Below are 16,951 nucleotides of genomic sequence, written 5' to 3'. Positions count from 1 at the left end.
ATTGATCGAACGAACTTGGGGGGTTGAAATCAATGCCCCTGGATTACCCGCCACCCTTCCGCCCTATCCTCGCACCCTTCTGTCCCCGATTCGAATCTCTCTCGGAGAAGTTTACGGGGGTAAATTTTTCTAGGACGTCGTCATCATCACTGGTCAACAATCCGAATATATGTTTGACGCAGCTCTACGATCAGTTCTTTTGTGCGCGAACCTTCTCTCAGTTACGTAGATCTCCTGTTTCTCCTCTTTCTTTGCGTGTCCCAAATACTTTAACCGAGACTTTCCAATGCCGTGATTAGCATCCACTTGTTCATTGACTATTGTTTTCATCTGGCCATTATGCTTCATGATTAAGCCGGATTTAGGATTAAACAGTTGCCCTTCTTCGTTACACTTTCATCGTACTTCTCTTTATACCACCTTGAATTAATGGAATGGAAAATAGCGTTATTGTATCGGGACAAATCTGCTTAGAACATAAGATTCAGAATATAAACCGTCATTAGGGGCTGGGAGGGAAACACCAAAATACTCAATCTGTAACAATGTGAAGACGCATGAAAATGAAATTTCCGAAAAAGATAAAAGAACCAGCTTAGTTTATTACAAAGAAAACGAAAAATGAGCGTTTCAAAAACAGCGATATCACCAAATTTCCGTTCTATATACCTTTAATGAAGTTTTATACCTGTTAAGATAGATTTCCATAGTATATTTATTTTACCGATTTCTGCCCCTAGCAATTCGTTCATGCTTCTCAGTGTTGGAATTGGCTTTGGCCAAAGCATTTACAATCTACACGTGATCTCGAAATCGGCAACCAATACGTTACCGACATAATAGTTGCTTCCGCAAGTGACTGACAAGGAAGTAAAATTTTCGTCGAGCGTAATCTTTTGTGGTCATAACTAATGATCGTTATCTCTAGAGACGCGTCAGGTGTACTTTTACGCTTTAAGTCGAGTATTTTTATGAAATGCTGACTTTATTGCACTCCCAGAGCCATACACTTTTGTTTTAGTTGCCAATTCCTAAAGTTCAAAATTCCAAGTCATGTTCCTCACCACAGATTCTTATATCTGGCTCAATATAGTCGTTCCTGCAAGTGTGAATGTTGTATCGTCTAACGTGTACACTTAAATAATTCGTAATTTATCAACTCCTTATTATGAGAAAAAAAGCTATGTATTCTACGAATGGCTTTTTTCGTCGTCCTTTCAAAATTCTCTTTATGTTCATGCTATCGGAGAAAAAATAAGTATTACTTCTAGGACGCTGTAGTATACCACTTCTCCGCTTTCTTTTCCAATGGTGACTGAAATCATCATTTGGCTTGTAATGACCTTTCGTGTCCTTTTGATTGTGATTTCTGTGTCAGCGTGTCTTTTCCGTTTCAAAATAATTGATTCGACTCATTTTAGTTGGCGTCATTACGCTTTCGCGAAGTCTGTCAGTCGTCTTGCTTTAATTATCTTGATGAAATTAAATTATCTTTGGATCGCATGTGTGTTGAGCGCTGAAGAAAATTAAAGGATTAGTCAGCATATCTCAGTAATAGACTAGTGTGCTAGCAATATTAATTTGAATTCAATATAATTCTTTTTTCTTGTATTAACACTTTTGTTGTACTTTCCCCTCAACTTAGGGATTTGTATTATTTCAATCGATAAGGAATTTGGATTAGGTGACTATAAAGGAGAATATTACACTCGTGATTAATATTTGTTATTTGTAGTGAATTTTAGTTACGTAGTGAATGTGTAAGGACGTATATTTTAACTATTCCGGTATCACGTTAGTAAGAGCGCTTCCTTGAATTTTTTTCCATGGAAGCGCTCTGGCATACAGTTATCATCGATTGACTTTCGATTTAGGATATTTCATTTCATATTATCGCCTTTCTTATTTGACTGAAAAACTGAAAAGTCGACAATAATACACTCTATAGCTCTTTTTAGATTGATTCTGTACAATTCTTCCAAATTCCGTATGTGAACCGTTGGGTCAGCCCGATTTCAAAGAGCGCCTATTTTTCCAAATTTTAATTTCTTTGTCCCATGGTTCAGCATCGTGCGACCGGAAAAATGGCAGCGATGAGAAAGGGATGAGGGCATGCCGATCATCGGTGGAAGTATATTCGAGGCTTTATCTTTTTATATTTTGCTTTGAGTCTATGAAAGGGTCGAAGAACTTGCCAACGCCTCCGCGAGTTTACATAACGTCCCCCTCCCCTTGGCCTCCTCCACGTGAGAAGTCCGTCTGGAAATAGCCCCGGGCGGAAACGGCGGCAAGGTGATTATCGCGGCGTGCCCGCAATTTAGGGTTGGCTCGCACGCGAGGCCCGTGAAACACTAACTCCAAGCATGGGCGTACCCAACGGGGGACAGGGGGGGCTGCTGCCCCCCTTCCAGAAGCAAAATTAAATTTAGTCTAAAACGAAGTTTTGAACAAAATTTATTTAAATCTATGAAAAGTGACATTAGTATAAAACATGAAATTAAAGTTGAAATGTTTTATTTTCGAGCAAATAATTTTAAAAACTATAAAAGCGCTTTTATAATTTTCTTGAAATTTTGGTTTCCATTACCTTTTCTGTGTTACAACTTGAACGACCACGGCTTGCCCCCCTCGAGTTTTGATCTTGGGCACACTCTTTACCCCAAGGGCTCTTTCCATGGACATTTTTCAAATTACCCCTCTCATTTGAGTTAAGTTACTTAATTTAGAATTTTTGAATTGTTAATTTCTTCTGTCGTGAATATTCTAAACGAATTTGGGCTTTGATTAGCTATGGTAAAAGAGAAGACCGCCCAAATCTGCTATTGCAGATCTGAAATATTATCAGTGGTCGATAAAATGTGACAAAAATATTCATGTACTTGACCATGATATTTGACGATTTTCTGAGACATTAGGGGCTTGGGATGTACTATGGGGCATTAGGAATCTGAGAATGGGTAACAGAATGTTTTTGCCATTTCATCATTTTATGCTTATTTATGCAAAAATTTATAGGAATACTTCCTTGTTGTTTTAATGAATAATAAATTACTGTTTTGAAAAATACAAATTGAATTTTATTTTTATGACGCAGCTATGTGTAATTCTTAGACCAATGAGATATATGGAGATTCGTGGTTTTTGTTAATCATACATTGATTTTATATCAGCCTCTTTTAAATGGATGCTTGTCCCTGAATTGTAAAAGTAAAATGTTACATTAATAGAAAATGATAGAAAAGCATTACACAAATAATAAATCGTTGCTAGTCAATAATTTGGAAAGTTTTTCATATGCTCAGTTCAATTTTGGCTGCTAAAAATATTACTGTTTTCTCAACTTGGTGAATGTTTGAACCAAAAACCTGGAAAACCTTCATATACTTCATGCACCCTGTAATGCTTATTCAATTTACTTTGTGCGATTGTAGGATATTGCGAGTATTATTTATGTCTGTCTGCTCCGTTTGGAAAGCAATGTTGTCTTTTTGCGTATCAATATGTTTTCGTATGTTCTTATGCAGATTGCTTTGTCTTCCCAATCGCTGTTTTATCAAATGTGCCCAAATCATGGTAATTATGGAAATTATCAACCTACCCTCCATTATACATGCCTACTCGATATTATCTAGTGTCCAAACATGTCATTCGTAAGAACTGTCGCCCTTTGTCATTGCTGAGTAAATATTTCATTTTAGATACTATTTGTGTAGTGTTTGATGCAATTTGAAGTTTTTCAGGATGTGCATGCTCAAGTGAAATATTTTGAACAAAACATGTATTGCCTTATTCACCAAAGCATGGTCTCAAATCATTTATCAACTTCATCTCCATCAAGTTTTAGTTTTGATTTAGTGTGTGGTGATTTTTTTTATTTTCAACTACCAACAATATATTTCTTTCACATTTAACATTTATTATATGCTGTTCCATTTTGTTTAAACTTAAGATGAAATCATTAAATATTAATTTTAGTTTAACTGCGTATCTGATTTGAGGGCTCTGTATGGGATGTGTTATAAGGAAATCAAGTTTTAATCAGCAATTGCCAAGCTAAGGATTTGATGTCTTCCATGAAGATATCACATCCTAACATTCTGGCAAATTAATGTTTTGGACTTAAAACTTATACTAATGTGGAGTCAATTAGTCTATCAGCAAGATTTTTCACTTCATTTGCAAAATTAAATTTTATGATTTCATTTAATCTTGCTTTGGGGATATTAAATATGCAATGATTCTGAAGGACTTGAAAATTGCATTTTGAAAAAAAAACAAGTGCCTAGTTTAGGATTAGAAGCAAAATTTATGTTCTTACCTAGTGAAAATTTTTTAAATTGATTTTTGTGAAAAGTTTGTTGCTTGTGACAGTTATTTTATTTATTTGTTGATTAATTTTTGACTCTGCTACTGATGAGTTCTTTGACTTGGAACATGCATTGTCCAGCCAATTCTTACTGAATTTGGCTCACTTCCTTAGAAAGGTTCCGTCTCCTGCCCTACCCCATGGACTGGACCGTGCGTCCCACGTGCTTCCAGTGTTGCTGGAACACCAAAACATTCCACCTGGTAATAATAATACTCTCGATGTCAATCTGAGAGAGTATTGTATCAAAAGCACTTTTTCTCCTTGATTTGATGGATCTCCATCATATTTGCCTTTGAGGTTTGCAAATTTAAGGTAAAGACTACACTCATTGAGCAATTGTAAAGGCCTTCACAAAAAATGTAACATGTATCATGCTTTTGAGAAAAAAAATCATCGATTTATATATCGTGGCTAAAACTTCCCTATTAAATGAAAAAAATTCATCATAAAATATGCCGTCATATTGAAAGCATTCTATTTATTTTGTGGCAAACATCACAGGATGATTGATGCATTATACAGGTTATGCCTTATTGCATACATGTATTGTACATGCGTCTGATTAATAGGCTGAATAATGTTTGCATGTGTAAATTACTTTCAACATACACATTGATTAATACCACTCATGGTTTAGTACCTTCTTCTCATCATGGTTCGAATAATGTTATTGGTTTAATTTACCATAAAAAATGAGAAATAGATCAACAAGTTCCAGTTGGTTGTGATTATTTAATTTTTACCGTAATATTTTCAGGTTTGATGGATATAATTGAGTTGCCAACATCAATAAATATATTGGAAAAACCCTATGACCATGGCTTAATAAAATTACATATTATTATTGTAATTTATTAAAATTTACTATAAATTAAATTAGTTCTTCCCTTAAATTCTCCCTATTTTATGTAATCTTTCACATTTTGTGTACACTTCATTTATTAAAATTTGATTAGGCTTGGCAGGATAGTCTATCACTTAATACTGTACGACTTAAAGATTAAATGTGCTTTTAGATACAGTTTATTGAATTAATGCCTTAGGTAAGAATCAGATATGTTGCTAATTTTGAGTGTCATACCGCTTGATTCTTGTAAAATCTCTCTTTGTGTTGGCTCCATCATTATGAATAGTAGAATAATATAGCTTTGATTAAGTTAGTATAATTTGGCATTAAGGTCATAAATAAACTGTAAACTCCAAGGCTTTGCATCTAATGCTTATTTCTTTTAGAACTGAAGTATATATATTTTTTTGAAATCTTCCCAGGACATTCCATTAAGACCCTACTCACCTAGGATATGTTAGTAGCGGGGCAGTGAATTTTAAACTAAAAAAACTGATTTGATTTTATTTAAGTGGCATGTTACGTAAGTGTATCAAATATTTTGTCTGGTGAAAGGTTAAAACCATGTCAAAGGATGCGCTTTGCAGTCAGCATTTTTTATAAGAAGTGTTTTCTATCTGTTTTAAGAAGCATATATAATAATTACTCAATAATCTAATTTATGATTACATATTTTGGTTGATTTTGTTGTAGATGATCTTAGACCATCTAAATCTGTTTACTTTCACACATACATACATACAAAATTTCATTTTGCCTTTTAATCTGCCATTCAGTTAAAATTGTAAACATTATTGCTTTAGAAGCTAGTTACATCATTATTTTACTAGGAAATAAGTAGGTACCTAAAGTAGCCACTAATTATAGGTGCGCAGTGTTGCAATGTTAGATTTTGGAAGCTTTAATTTGTTGAACAGTAAAGTGAAATATGTAGAAAATTAATGCCCCTTGCACACTTCAATGATTTACATGCATATTTTTATTTTTTTAATTGAATATGTTGAAGGCTTTGGAAATAGATAAAATTTGATTTGAGATTTAACTGAAAATAAATATTTCCAATGACAATCCTTTAAAATTTAAAGTCCTCGAAAAACTAAGTCTTTGTTGTGGGATAAAATTGAATATATTCTGACTTATGAAGCAGTTCTTAGTTGTGATACAATATTAAGAAGCTGAAAATTTTTGTTTCAATGTAATTTTTGCCATCTATTTACCAGGGCCAGTAAATATCAGCAGTGGCCTCTGCAAAAGTCTCTCAGTCTTTTGAAAACTTGTTTTTACCTGCGTGGAAAATTTGAACTACTCATATGAAATCATCCCCTCTTTTAGAGAAGTACAAATTGTGTATGTTGCAATGAAAATTCAGTATTCTTCTGGAAAATTATAGAAAAGATAAAAATAAAAAAGTTGTCTACCCTTATGGTATAGGCTGTCATAGAATGAATAATTTCTATTTCACTTTACTGTATGTTTTGGTGCATGGCTGTTAATTTAGGTGTATGTCCTGGTGCTCAAGCACTTATTACCTAAAAAGCTTTTATTTTACAGTCTACAACCATAAAAACACTATTATCCGATTGGTGACCAAGTGATCATGTTTTCTATCAGTTGAAGCAGAAATATTTAGCCAGAGTCACTCCTCATCTGATTTAAGATATAGTGCTTTCTTGGGGTGTGTCATCAGTGAAGTCTAGATTAGTTTTCTAGTTTTATTCTGTGAATTTCTGTAGAAATTTGAGTCTAGTATTCCATTTTCCTTGGGGCTGAAGGTCCTTGGATATAATGGATTTCAGAGTCAGGACCTGATAAATGGACCTGTTGACCAGCTAGAAAACCAATGTAGCCTTCTCTGAGCTTTTGTCTTCCTTACCACTCACAAAGTTTCATAATTCATTTCGTCATGTATCCTTTCTTCTATCCGTGAATCCTATTCTCTTCCTTTTCTACTGACCCCTCATTTTTCTTTATTAGATTTCCGTTAATATCTCTTCCAGTCCCTTACACCATGTCATTTTAATCTTTCCCTTGCTAACCTACCTATTATGTAGCTCACCTCCTGGATCACTGCCATGCCTTCTGATTGTACCATCTTGATCGTCTATTTCCTCAATTAATTGACTCTCCTATTATGGCCCTCTTTCATGTGAACCTCATCTACTTTACTTACGTTTCAAGTTCTTTTTGAGTCTTTTTTTTACATTCATATGTTAGATAACTTTCTGGTTTGATGATATAAACTCTGAACATATTTGTACCAATTCATATAAACACCTTGTGTACTTAATTAATAAAATGACCACTCCGTGTATTCCATACCACAGTATTTAATGCTCATCAATCAGTTTTGATTCACCAAACTTGATTGTCAAGAGGTGCTGATGCTAGGTGAATCAAAAACGGTCGAGGTCATTAAATATTTTAGTGTGGATTATACCACGCTAATGTATTATTAATTTAATATGGATTTCCACACAGTGAACTGGCAAATGATTGAATTTACCATGAGTGGTACTAATTATTCAATTATGCCAAATGATCAAATCAGATACTCTAACCCTAATGGGATGCTTCAATAAATTTTCCAATGGCCGTATTGACTAAGTATACAACTAAAACCAACTACTACTATCTACTAACATTCCTATCTTATTCTTAAATCTTACTCTACTACATTTGAGGAGTAATTATTGAAGCATTTCAAAGGAATTTTTGTGAAGGAGGCTTAATTGGTACATTACCATTCTCTATCCTGGGCAGCGAGTGGCACATGTTTGAACATAGCGGGATGGAACAATTTTAATTCACTCTCCCTTTATTCTTTGCCAGTCTATCTGCAGAATGGAATATAACCTGCACCTTAATAAGCTGTTGAGTATTACGTACCAAGTATTCTTTTTACTGCTGGTCAGATCATGAATACAAGGGTGTTATTGTATCTTTACTGAAGGTATAAGCTTAAAAAACATTTGGCCTCCTATCTGTTTCTTTTTGCTGTTAAAATTTTATTTAGAAATGTGATGGCAGTCAATCATCCTGTGATGTCTATGCCAAGATACTTCCTTTTGCTGGAAGAAAGTAAATTTTCTCTTTAATGATATGGTTGGACTCTTATCTACTTTTCATCAATTGCACAAATTTCAGTGTCAGTATCTGTCAAGATTTGAGTGACACATTTTTGTGTGCTGTGTAATTACATTTTTGTAAGCTATAGTCATTTCATTAATAAAACTGTTTTGTATGAAATGACTATAGCAATTTAATTCAAATTTGGATCAGAAATGTAGTGGCATGATTTTTTTCATGCCCAAGAAATGTCTTGTTTCATTATGGCTACTGTTTTAGTACTGCCCTTATGAAATTGTGATGTCTATCTGATCCCTCGTAAAGAAGTCAGGCTGCTTCATACATTTTAGTTTATTGATAGCAATAACATTAAGATCTTGTGTATCAAAAGGCTTCATTTTCTTGATTTTCATATTGGATGTATATATATTTTCTTATACAGTTGAAAGACTCCTCTGAGTTTGATGATGTTGATTACCACTGGGGGATGAAATTTTCATCTGCAAATCATATATTGTTTATCTTAATAATACATGGAAATCAATATCTTTTAGTTTTTTGCCCTTACTAAGCTAATTCTCCCTCAGCAATTTTAAGTCTGCGAAGTTGATGATCAAGGATTGATAATCAATCAGTTTGTTGAAAAAGAATATTGATCTCTGCAGATTTCTTCTTCGTCTTGTTAATGACTGAGAACATAGTTGTACATATTGTTATCGATTTTTGTTTGAATATTATTGCAGCATCTTTTGACTTTATAAGATGATATTTATGAACAATCTCATGTTTTGTTCATTTTTTTTAGCATCTCAATATTTTGCTTCTCATCCTAGATGCTCCATATTGATGAGTATTTCTTGCCTCCAGCTCAATTTTATATGAAGGAATTCATGCCTATTTCTCTATCCCTGGTCCATTTCCAATGTTGAGTGGGATGTGTGAGCAATTAGGCTTTTATAGAAAGCTGGGCTTCAAGATTTTGTAAGGATAGGTTCCTTTATCAAACAAAGTTATGACATGTGGTTGACAGTTACCTTATATCCGAAGCTCAAGGCAAGGTGTTCACCTACTACTGAAATGTTTTATTAATACTCTGCCATTACTCTCTTTTGCTCTTTCAAAGGTTTGGAGAACAGTAGTGAGTGATGGAGCTGCATTAATAAGACTCGTCAGTGGTTTTCGGGGGGGATGGTTTTCTGTTTGGTAGAGCATTTGGCTTCTTGCATTGGGGTGTCAGGTTAAAATTCTGGGTGACACCTTTGTGCACTCCCAAAAAAGCTCTGGAAGTACATGGTTACCTGAAATAAAACTTGTCCCTAGCCTTCAATGTATGAACTCCACACGCATGTGGTTTAGTCTAGGGAGTGGTCTACCCTCTCCTACCTCCCCAACCAACCTATGGTTTCAAACAATGAATGGGTGAGTGGTTGCCAAACATTCTACCTCAAGCCCTGGATATGAAATAAAGTTTAAACAAACACAGGTATTGGCTAAGATGCAAGCATACTGTCACCTCTTAATAAGTGAGACCATAAAAATTGACAAAAGGCTATGAAACTTCAATAGGGGCAATAAGTATAACTTGCATTGGTTTTGTGAAGGGGTTCTTCGCTCCTGCTTGAGCTCAATGGCTAACCTCTACCCACAACATTAGGAGTAATCATGCCACAAAAATTGGTATTTCTGAATGGGATCAAGCTATAGCTAAGAAAATCTCATTCTCTTTGAGAAGCTTCTAGTATGAAATGAAAATGGTGACTTATTATGAGGAGGAAAAAATGGTACTATGGTCCAAAAATATCATCTTTCGTGATTCAATTCATAATTGGCCATAAATAAATATTTAATCAAAAGAATGTAAAATCTTTATTTCACTCAGTGTAATGAGGCCACCAGCTAGCTACCAATAATATTTATTTTCAAAAAAAGGTTAACGTACTCTGAATCCTTGTAATTGATATTGATTTCCTTGTATCAGTATGATAACAATATGAATACAGATGAAACTTAATCATTTTTGTAGCCATCCTCCATTGGCAGTTAATTTTTTGACTACTTGAAAAATTTATCATGTATTCAGTTGCATAAGTTGCTGCTTTGGAATTAATTGTTTTGTATAATTATGGTTCACTTTTTGACCACATAAAAAGTATTTTGTTGAGATATGTGACTAACATGAAATTCTGCTTTTCAAGTGAGTGATTAACAATTTTAGGATTTATAGTGATAAAATGAAAGAATGAGGATTTTATTCACTAACTTCTTTTGCTTACTATACATAAATGTACTATTAATCAAAAGAAATTTTTAAATTTTGTCTTGAATTTTCAAGAAATTTTTCGAAAAGCATTCAAAATCTCATTAATCATCTTTTTGCATGCCTTTCATCTATAAAAAAAATCATTAAATGTAGTTATTAGATGCATTTTCTACCAGTGATTTTCTTTTTGTAAGTCCTTTCAAATGCAATTATATCTTTTTTGTGTCTTTTAAAGGTGTTCTTTCTTCGCAAGCAAGCCACTCACACCATTGCAAAGCCTGGTGCACGCTTCTACATATGCTCCCTCTCAATATACACTGTTGTGTATAAAGGCCAGCTGACTTCTGATCAACTCTGGACTTATTTTCTTGATTTGAAGGTAAGGTTCTTTTAATTTATCTGCTCTGGAGGTTCATAATTATATCAGTTTAGCCTTTCCAGAGCCTTTTTTCTCCTTCGTGAAGTTGAAGTTTTAATGTAATGGATAATTTATGTTATACTCTCTGCAAATGATGCTTGAATTATGAATGATTTGATTTTTATATCAGGGAAATTGAGTTTTTCATTAGAGACCATCAATATTTTATTTCAGAATCCTGAGTATGACACATATTTGGCTCTAGTGCATACCAGATTTTCAACCAACACTTTTCCAAGCTGGGAAAGGGCTCATCCTTTGAGGTAAGTACACAAAATAGTGATTGATTTGGCTAAGTCAAAGAAGCTCTCTGTGGCGTGTACATTAATACTTGCTGTGTTCCAATGAAAGGATGCATGTGTAAGAAAAGGGTGGTTTCCTATTATTTTTTTATTGACTAAATCGAAAGATTATTACTCCTGGAGTACGTATTTCACGCTTTTAGATTTTTAAATGACGATATCTATTTTTCGCGATTAAATGAAAAGTGAAAATTTTCAAGCGCGCGAAAACGCGACGCCTAAGTATGAATGATGGGAAAAGCCTGTGTGACGTCAGCCTGGTTCCCGCTGCCGCCGAGTGAGGTGATCTTGGGGCGAGAATATGTGCACCACTGCGACGCAGGCTGCTAGCAGGTAGCAGAGTACCCTGCTAGCAGGTAGCTCTTGGCTTCAATAAGGATTATTAATACCTTATCAAACGAAGGAAACTTTCCGACCTTGAACATTTTAATAAGTGATTATTAAGAGATGTTTCCCTGAGCTCTGTGCCTCATGCATGAATTGGTAATCTCAGACGATGTAAAACTCCTATCTACTCGCATAGAAACTAGGTCCCTGTGACGTCACGTGGAGTGGCATCGCATAGGCGCCAATCTGGCCTTTTTCAAATGAGGTTAAAATTGACCATTGCCATTCGTCTAAATTGGGATTTGTAAAACCAAATAATTTGTGTATTATGAATACACTAATGGTGGGTAAGGAATCGCAATCAACGCCTTTCGTTTTCTTTGGTGAAGGAAACTACCCTACTCACTCTATATGTCTTTATGAAATATAATTATTGGTGAGGATGGAAGGATAGAGGATAAAATCAGTTTGAATAATACTTTTCTTCATTCCCATTTGATCAAATATCTCTATATACAGTATCTCTATGTACATATATAGCATCTCTTCATTCTCTCATTCACCCTTCATGTGTGTCACAATCGACCTCCAAGGTCTCTTTTGACCTATTTGCGCATTTGAGTGTATCAGTGAGCGTCATTCTATCTGCTAAGTTGCAGTATCTACGATAAGTAAATTTCAAAGTTTAAAAATCATTTGATGTTGCAGAAGTAGCACTGTTAACTGAGTACTCACTTCTAATGAGCAAATTTTAAATGAATATATATTTTTAGCACTTGGCTAACATGGAGTCCTTATCATCATTTGATGAAGGATGGATAATACCAAAGCTATGTTGCTGGGCCGTGACAGGAATACATAATTTTATTTTCAATTCTTTTTAGGGTTTTAGCTCATAATGGTGAGATCAACACCCTACGAGGAAATGTGAACTATATGAAGGCCCGAGAAGGTGTTATGGAGAGTGAAGTTTATGGTGACAAGCTGAAGGCACTCTACCCTGTTGTTGAACCAAACTTGTCTGATTCTGGTGCTGTTGATTGTGTTTTAGAGTTCCTAGTGATGGCTGGAAGGAGGTCTCTTCCAGAGGTAAGTTAGACTTGTTCTCTTTGAGCTGGTAGATAGCTCTGACTATCATCATGAGCCTCAGCTTTTTCTCTCCTTATTCAAGTTTTCCATACCATTCACCATTATGGTGTCCATTTGGTTTAGTGAGATAATTATTGTTTTAGTAATTGAACCCACAAATTACATGTAATTGATTTCATCTAGTATTAGTTAAAGACTGCAAGCATAAATTTTACCTGAACTGTAACTTGACTTTTAAATTGGAGGGTAGTAGATACGTCCCCAGTAGTACATCCATGCTATTAAAACTTAGCCCTACTGGATTAGGATTGGGGGAAGGGCTTAGTGACCAGTGGGTAGGGCCGGTTCTAGACATCTTTCTAGTGTAAGCAAACAATATTCCTGCCACCCCCCTCAAAAATAATGGGAGAGGATTAGTGCTGGACATGGGCTGAGTGCTTAGGTGCCTCCTTTTGCTTGACACCCTATGCAGCCGCGTACTTTGCTTACCACTTAAACTGGGCCTGCTAGTGGGTAATGAACCATAATTATTGGGGGTGGGCTCCCTGACTCAAGCTCCTGCCCAGAAAAATGTTTTATTGAGGGGAAATACATTTTCTGATGGGAGTTCATTTAGAGGGGGTACTTAGACCAATTCTCCCAAAGAGTTCAGTGGCGTTTTGAATCCCTTTACCCTCCTTTCCCTTGCTGCAACCTTGCCATGACTTAAGCTAACATAATTCTGTGTGGTACGTGACTATTTTCAATATAGGCTGTGATGACAATGGTCCCTGAAGCGTGGCAGAATGATACAATAATGCCGAGACCGAAATATGACTTCTACAAGTGGGCAGCGTGTGTCATGGAACCATGGGATGGGCCAGCTTTGCTGGCATTTACTGATGGACGTTATATTGGTGCTATCCTTGACAGGTATGCATTAAGAGTTTAATATTGCCTCAAGGCATTGGTTGCATTGAATCAAAGAAAATAGAACTGACTCAGTCCCAGTATATGTTAAAATTGTGACTGTGTGCCTTATGAAAGTATTTGAGAATCATTTATAAGTGTGCCTACTTCAGGGCAGTGATTTCTTTGGTGTAAAAGGCATTTCAATTTGAATTTTCTCTAGGAATGGACTGCGTCCATCACGCTTCTATGTAACCAAGGACAATATGATGATCATGGCCTCAGAAGTTGGTGTCTATGACACCCCACCTGAGAATGTTATTCTTAAGGTATGATAAAAATCCTAGATAGAAATTATATGGAAGATATTTGATGCTATAAATTATGTTAGATTTTTTTGACCATTTAATTTGGCTTCTAATTTTAAGTGTAAGAATCTTAATACTGAAGGTAAAAAGAATACCTAGTCTCAAAATTATTTAAAACAGAGATAATTTTATTTTCATTCCTTTAGAGTCGCCTGAAACCTGGAAGGATGCTATTGGTAGACACTAAGGAAAAGAAAATAATTGGTGATGTGGAGCTAAAATTGAATATTTCTCAAGGCAGACCTCATTCTGACTGGCTAAAGGAACAGGTGAGAAAGACATTCACTTTGTGATTCGTCATTTATTATCATTGAATCATGGTAATTTTTAGATCTCAAAGCAAGTATTAGTTTACGAGACGTGATTCTCGTAATGATTAAAAAATCCAGTGCAGCATAAATCACTTCGCAACATGCAATCGGGTTCGTTTACTCATCTCTATCAACTATGCCTAGTCATTATGGAAAAATGAAAAAAAATGAACAGAAAACCTACCGATTGGTTTTCTGCAGCACTGCAGTGGTCTATACTGATAAGGTACTACGGTCCACATATATTATGGTGAAGAGTAGCTGAACTACTCTTCACCGTACACAGCTGAACTACTCTTCACCGTACACAGCTGAACTACTCTTCACCATAATATATATGTGGGTCATTGAAAGTCTATTGTGGATGAATCAAAATGTTGCGCAGCATCTTTCAGTTATCCTAGTGAATGATATTAATGGCAGAATCATGTCCCCTAGGCAGGGAGTTGGAACATTATGCAGGTATGAGGATGCAGCTTTTTCCTTTTCTCATGAGTTATTAATAAAAGAATCATCCTAAACGTTTAAAATGTTTTTGGTTATAATAATATGAGTGGTGCTTGTAAAGTTTATTTCTATCAAAAAATATTCTTTGATCTATGTTTGTTAATTCTAAATCCAAAGCTTGTGAAGACATGAGTAATAGATAGTAAATCGTGATTAGGTTATTAGTTTCTCATTATGAGGTCCTTGGCTCAAATCCTTGTGATAGTAGAAATATTTTTGAAAATTTTCGTCTCCACTGGGTTACTAAGTGAAGGTCATTTTAGTACTGTATCCCTTTGTCTGAAGGTACTAAGGTGAGGATCCCTCAATGGTCTTAGTGAATCAAAGGCAAATTTAGGATGTAGATTATCTCCCCTACTTTTATCATTACTTAATAATCAATTCCATGATAACCCAGCACTTTCTTAAAGTGGCACAAATGGTCTGCTGGCTGCTAGTCACCTCCTTTCAATAAGTGAGACTCAAACAGTCTTTCAGTGGCATCTTATCTCCTAAATTTCTTGTTTTTTCATGGATGAAGGGGTTCATCCAATTTCAATCTTTTCAGCTGCTTTATGGGAAAATATCTTTTTATTCTTTAAAGTGGAAAAAATCACAGGTCACTTCTTCAGTACATTTACTCCCTGTAGAAATAGAGAACTTTGTGAATGCTGGATTATTTTTTTTTATAAAACCCATGATTAATTTCATCCCCGAAGACAGCACAAAATTCACCTTAAACCTTGGTTCTTAGAATTTTGAAATTGGGTCATACACAAATGTTTAAGATAGTTCATAATGTATTTTAAGTAATTTTGTTTGTGCATGATGATGCAGATTAGTTTGACTCATCTGTTGAATATTTTTGTATATTTCAATCCTGTTCTCTACTCTTTGACTAGTAATCTCTGACAAATTAGTGACTTAGTATAATTTATCTTTTATAATTCGGTAAATTAATTTGGGAGTAAAGTATGGTGGGCTGAAGCCGGCTTTTAATATGATAGACTGATATTGCTTTGTGCGTTCAGGTAGGCTTTCTAGTTAGATTTACCGTTTGAAATTTGAAGTACAAAATTCTGATGCATAATAATTAAAATGAGTTTTTCCTCCATATATTCGCTACCTGGCTACGATGAAATATTGGTTTTTCAGTTGGTGAGTAAACTATTTGGATATGGTATTCTCTTCTTTTTAACAGTTTGTTCCGTAGGTGTTTTATTTTATGTGGCCTTATACATAGTTTATGACTGCATGTTTTTTTATTATATAGGTTGTATTTAGTTGCAGCTGTTGTACTAAAACTGTAGTTTTGTGTATAGAACCTCTCAACTTCTGTAAGAGTTTTGGAATTTATCTTTTTTAAATGGATTTTGTATGCAGTTGAAGTCGAAAGTTACATCCCCAATTAAAAGTGAGTTTTAATAGGGTGGGTCACAACTAAATACTTATGATTATATGACTTTTATATTTATGCCAGTTATAAAATTGAATAGTTGATCTTTGTTCTTTATAACCCTGTACTTAAAATTACGTCATCATTCCCTAAAGTAATTGTATAATTTTTCACTGATACCCTCACAAATTTGGCTCATTGTATTGAAGGCTGTTTCATTTATTGTCAAAGATGAGTTTGTGGAACATAGTAAGTTTGTTCTCATGAAGGGAAGAAGGATATTTTTCGGGTTAGCTATGATTGTTGTGAGCCACAAAATGTATCTACCTAATTTCTCCAATCCTTTTGAGGAAAGATTAGGTTTTTAGCACAGAAAATGACCTAATATTTTTATGCCATGTTTATGTATGGCTGGTCAAGTATGTTCATTTATATAAGTTACTCCAGCCTATTATATCTTTTTTCTTTGTTGGGTAAATCAGTGTCTCTCCCTGAATGGCACAGTTCATTAAGTGGAAATCATAAGCTCTTGCTAAATTAAGCTCTTGACAAGATTATTTACTATGAATCATCAATCAAAAATTTTAAAACCTCCTGAAGAGGTCAAAGTGTCTCAATACAAAAAGCATTGAACTTAGAAGAGGCATGTGAAGAAGAATGTGAAGTTTTACTTCAATTCATAGATGTGTGGAATGACTTATGGAAATGCTGTCTGGATTTTTGTTGAGAGGCATTTAAAGAAGATATTTATATATGTATGTATTTAACTTTTACGTGAAACGCAAGTATTCATGGGAAGGGGAAGAAATGGAACACTGTGGTTT

General features: G+C 34.7%; 1 protein-coding gene across 3 annotated transcripts in view; it reads left to right on the top strand.

Annotated features, from left to right (window-relative positions):
- Positions 1–16,951, top strand: part of LOC124160182 (glutamate synthase [NADH]) — a 156,625-nt gene that overhangs the window by 102,351 nt on the left and 37,323 nt on the right. Inside the window, exons 1-8 of one of the 3 annotated variants that reach the window (XM_046535952.1) lie at positions 4,492–4,569; positions 10,778–10,921; positions 11,135–11,223; positions 12,474–12,678; positions 13,430–13,590; positions 13,790–13,895; positions 14,081–14,203; positions 15,887–15,889. In XM_046535952.1, the coding sequence (XP_046391908.1) occupies positions 4,507–4,569; positions 10,778–10,921; positions 11,135–11,223; positions 12,474–12,678; positions 13,430–13,590; positions 13,790–13,895; positions 14,081–14,203; positions 15,887–15,889 (894 nt within the window). In that variant the 5' untranslated portion in view covers positions 4,492–4,506. Of the gene's footprint in view, positions 1–4,491; positions 4,570–10,777; positions 10,922–11,134; positions 11,224–12,473; positions 12,679–13,429; positions 13,591–13,789; positions 13,896–14,080; positions 14,204–15,886; positions 15,890–16,951 lie in introns of those variants that run through there. The other 2 variants (XM_046535950.1, XM_046535951.1) reach the window with 2 other exon arrangements.

This window comes from Ischnura elegans, chromosome 6 (genome assembly GCF_921293095.1).
Source record: "Ischnura elegans chromosome 6, ioIscEleg1.1, whole genome shotgun sequence".
Lineage (NCBI taxonomy): Eukaryota > Metazoa > Arthropoda > Insecta > Odonata > Coenagrionidae > Ischnura > Ischnura elegans.
The sequence above is the reverse complement of the archived record's forward strand: the minus strand, read 5'-3'. Positions and strand labels throughout refer to the sequence as shown.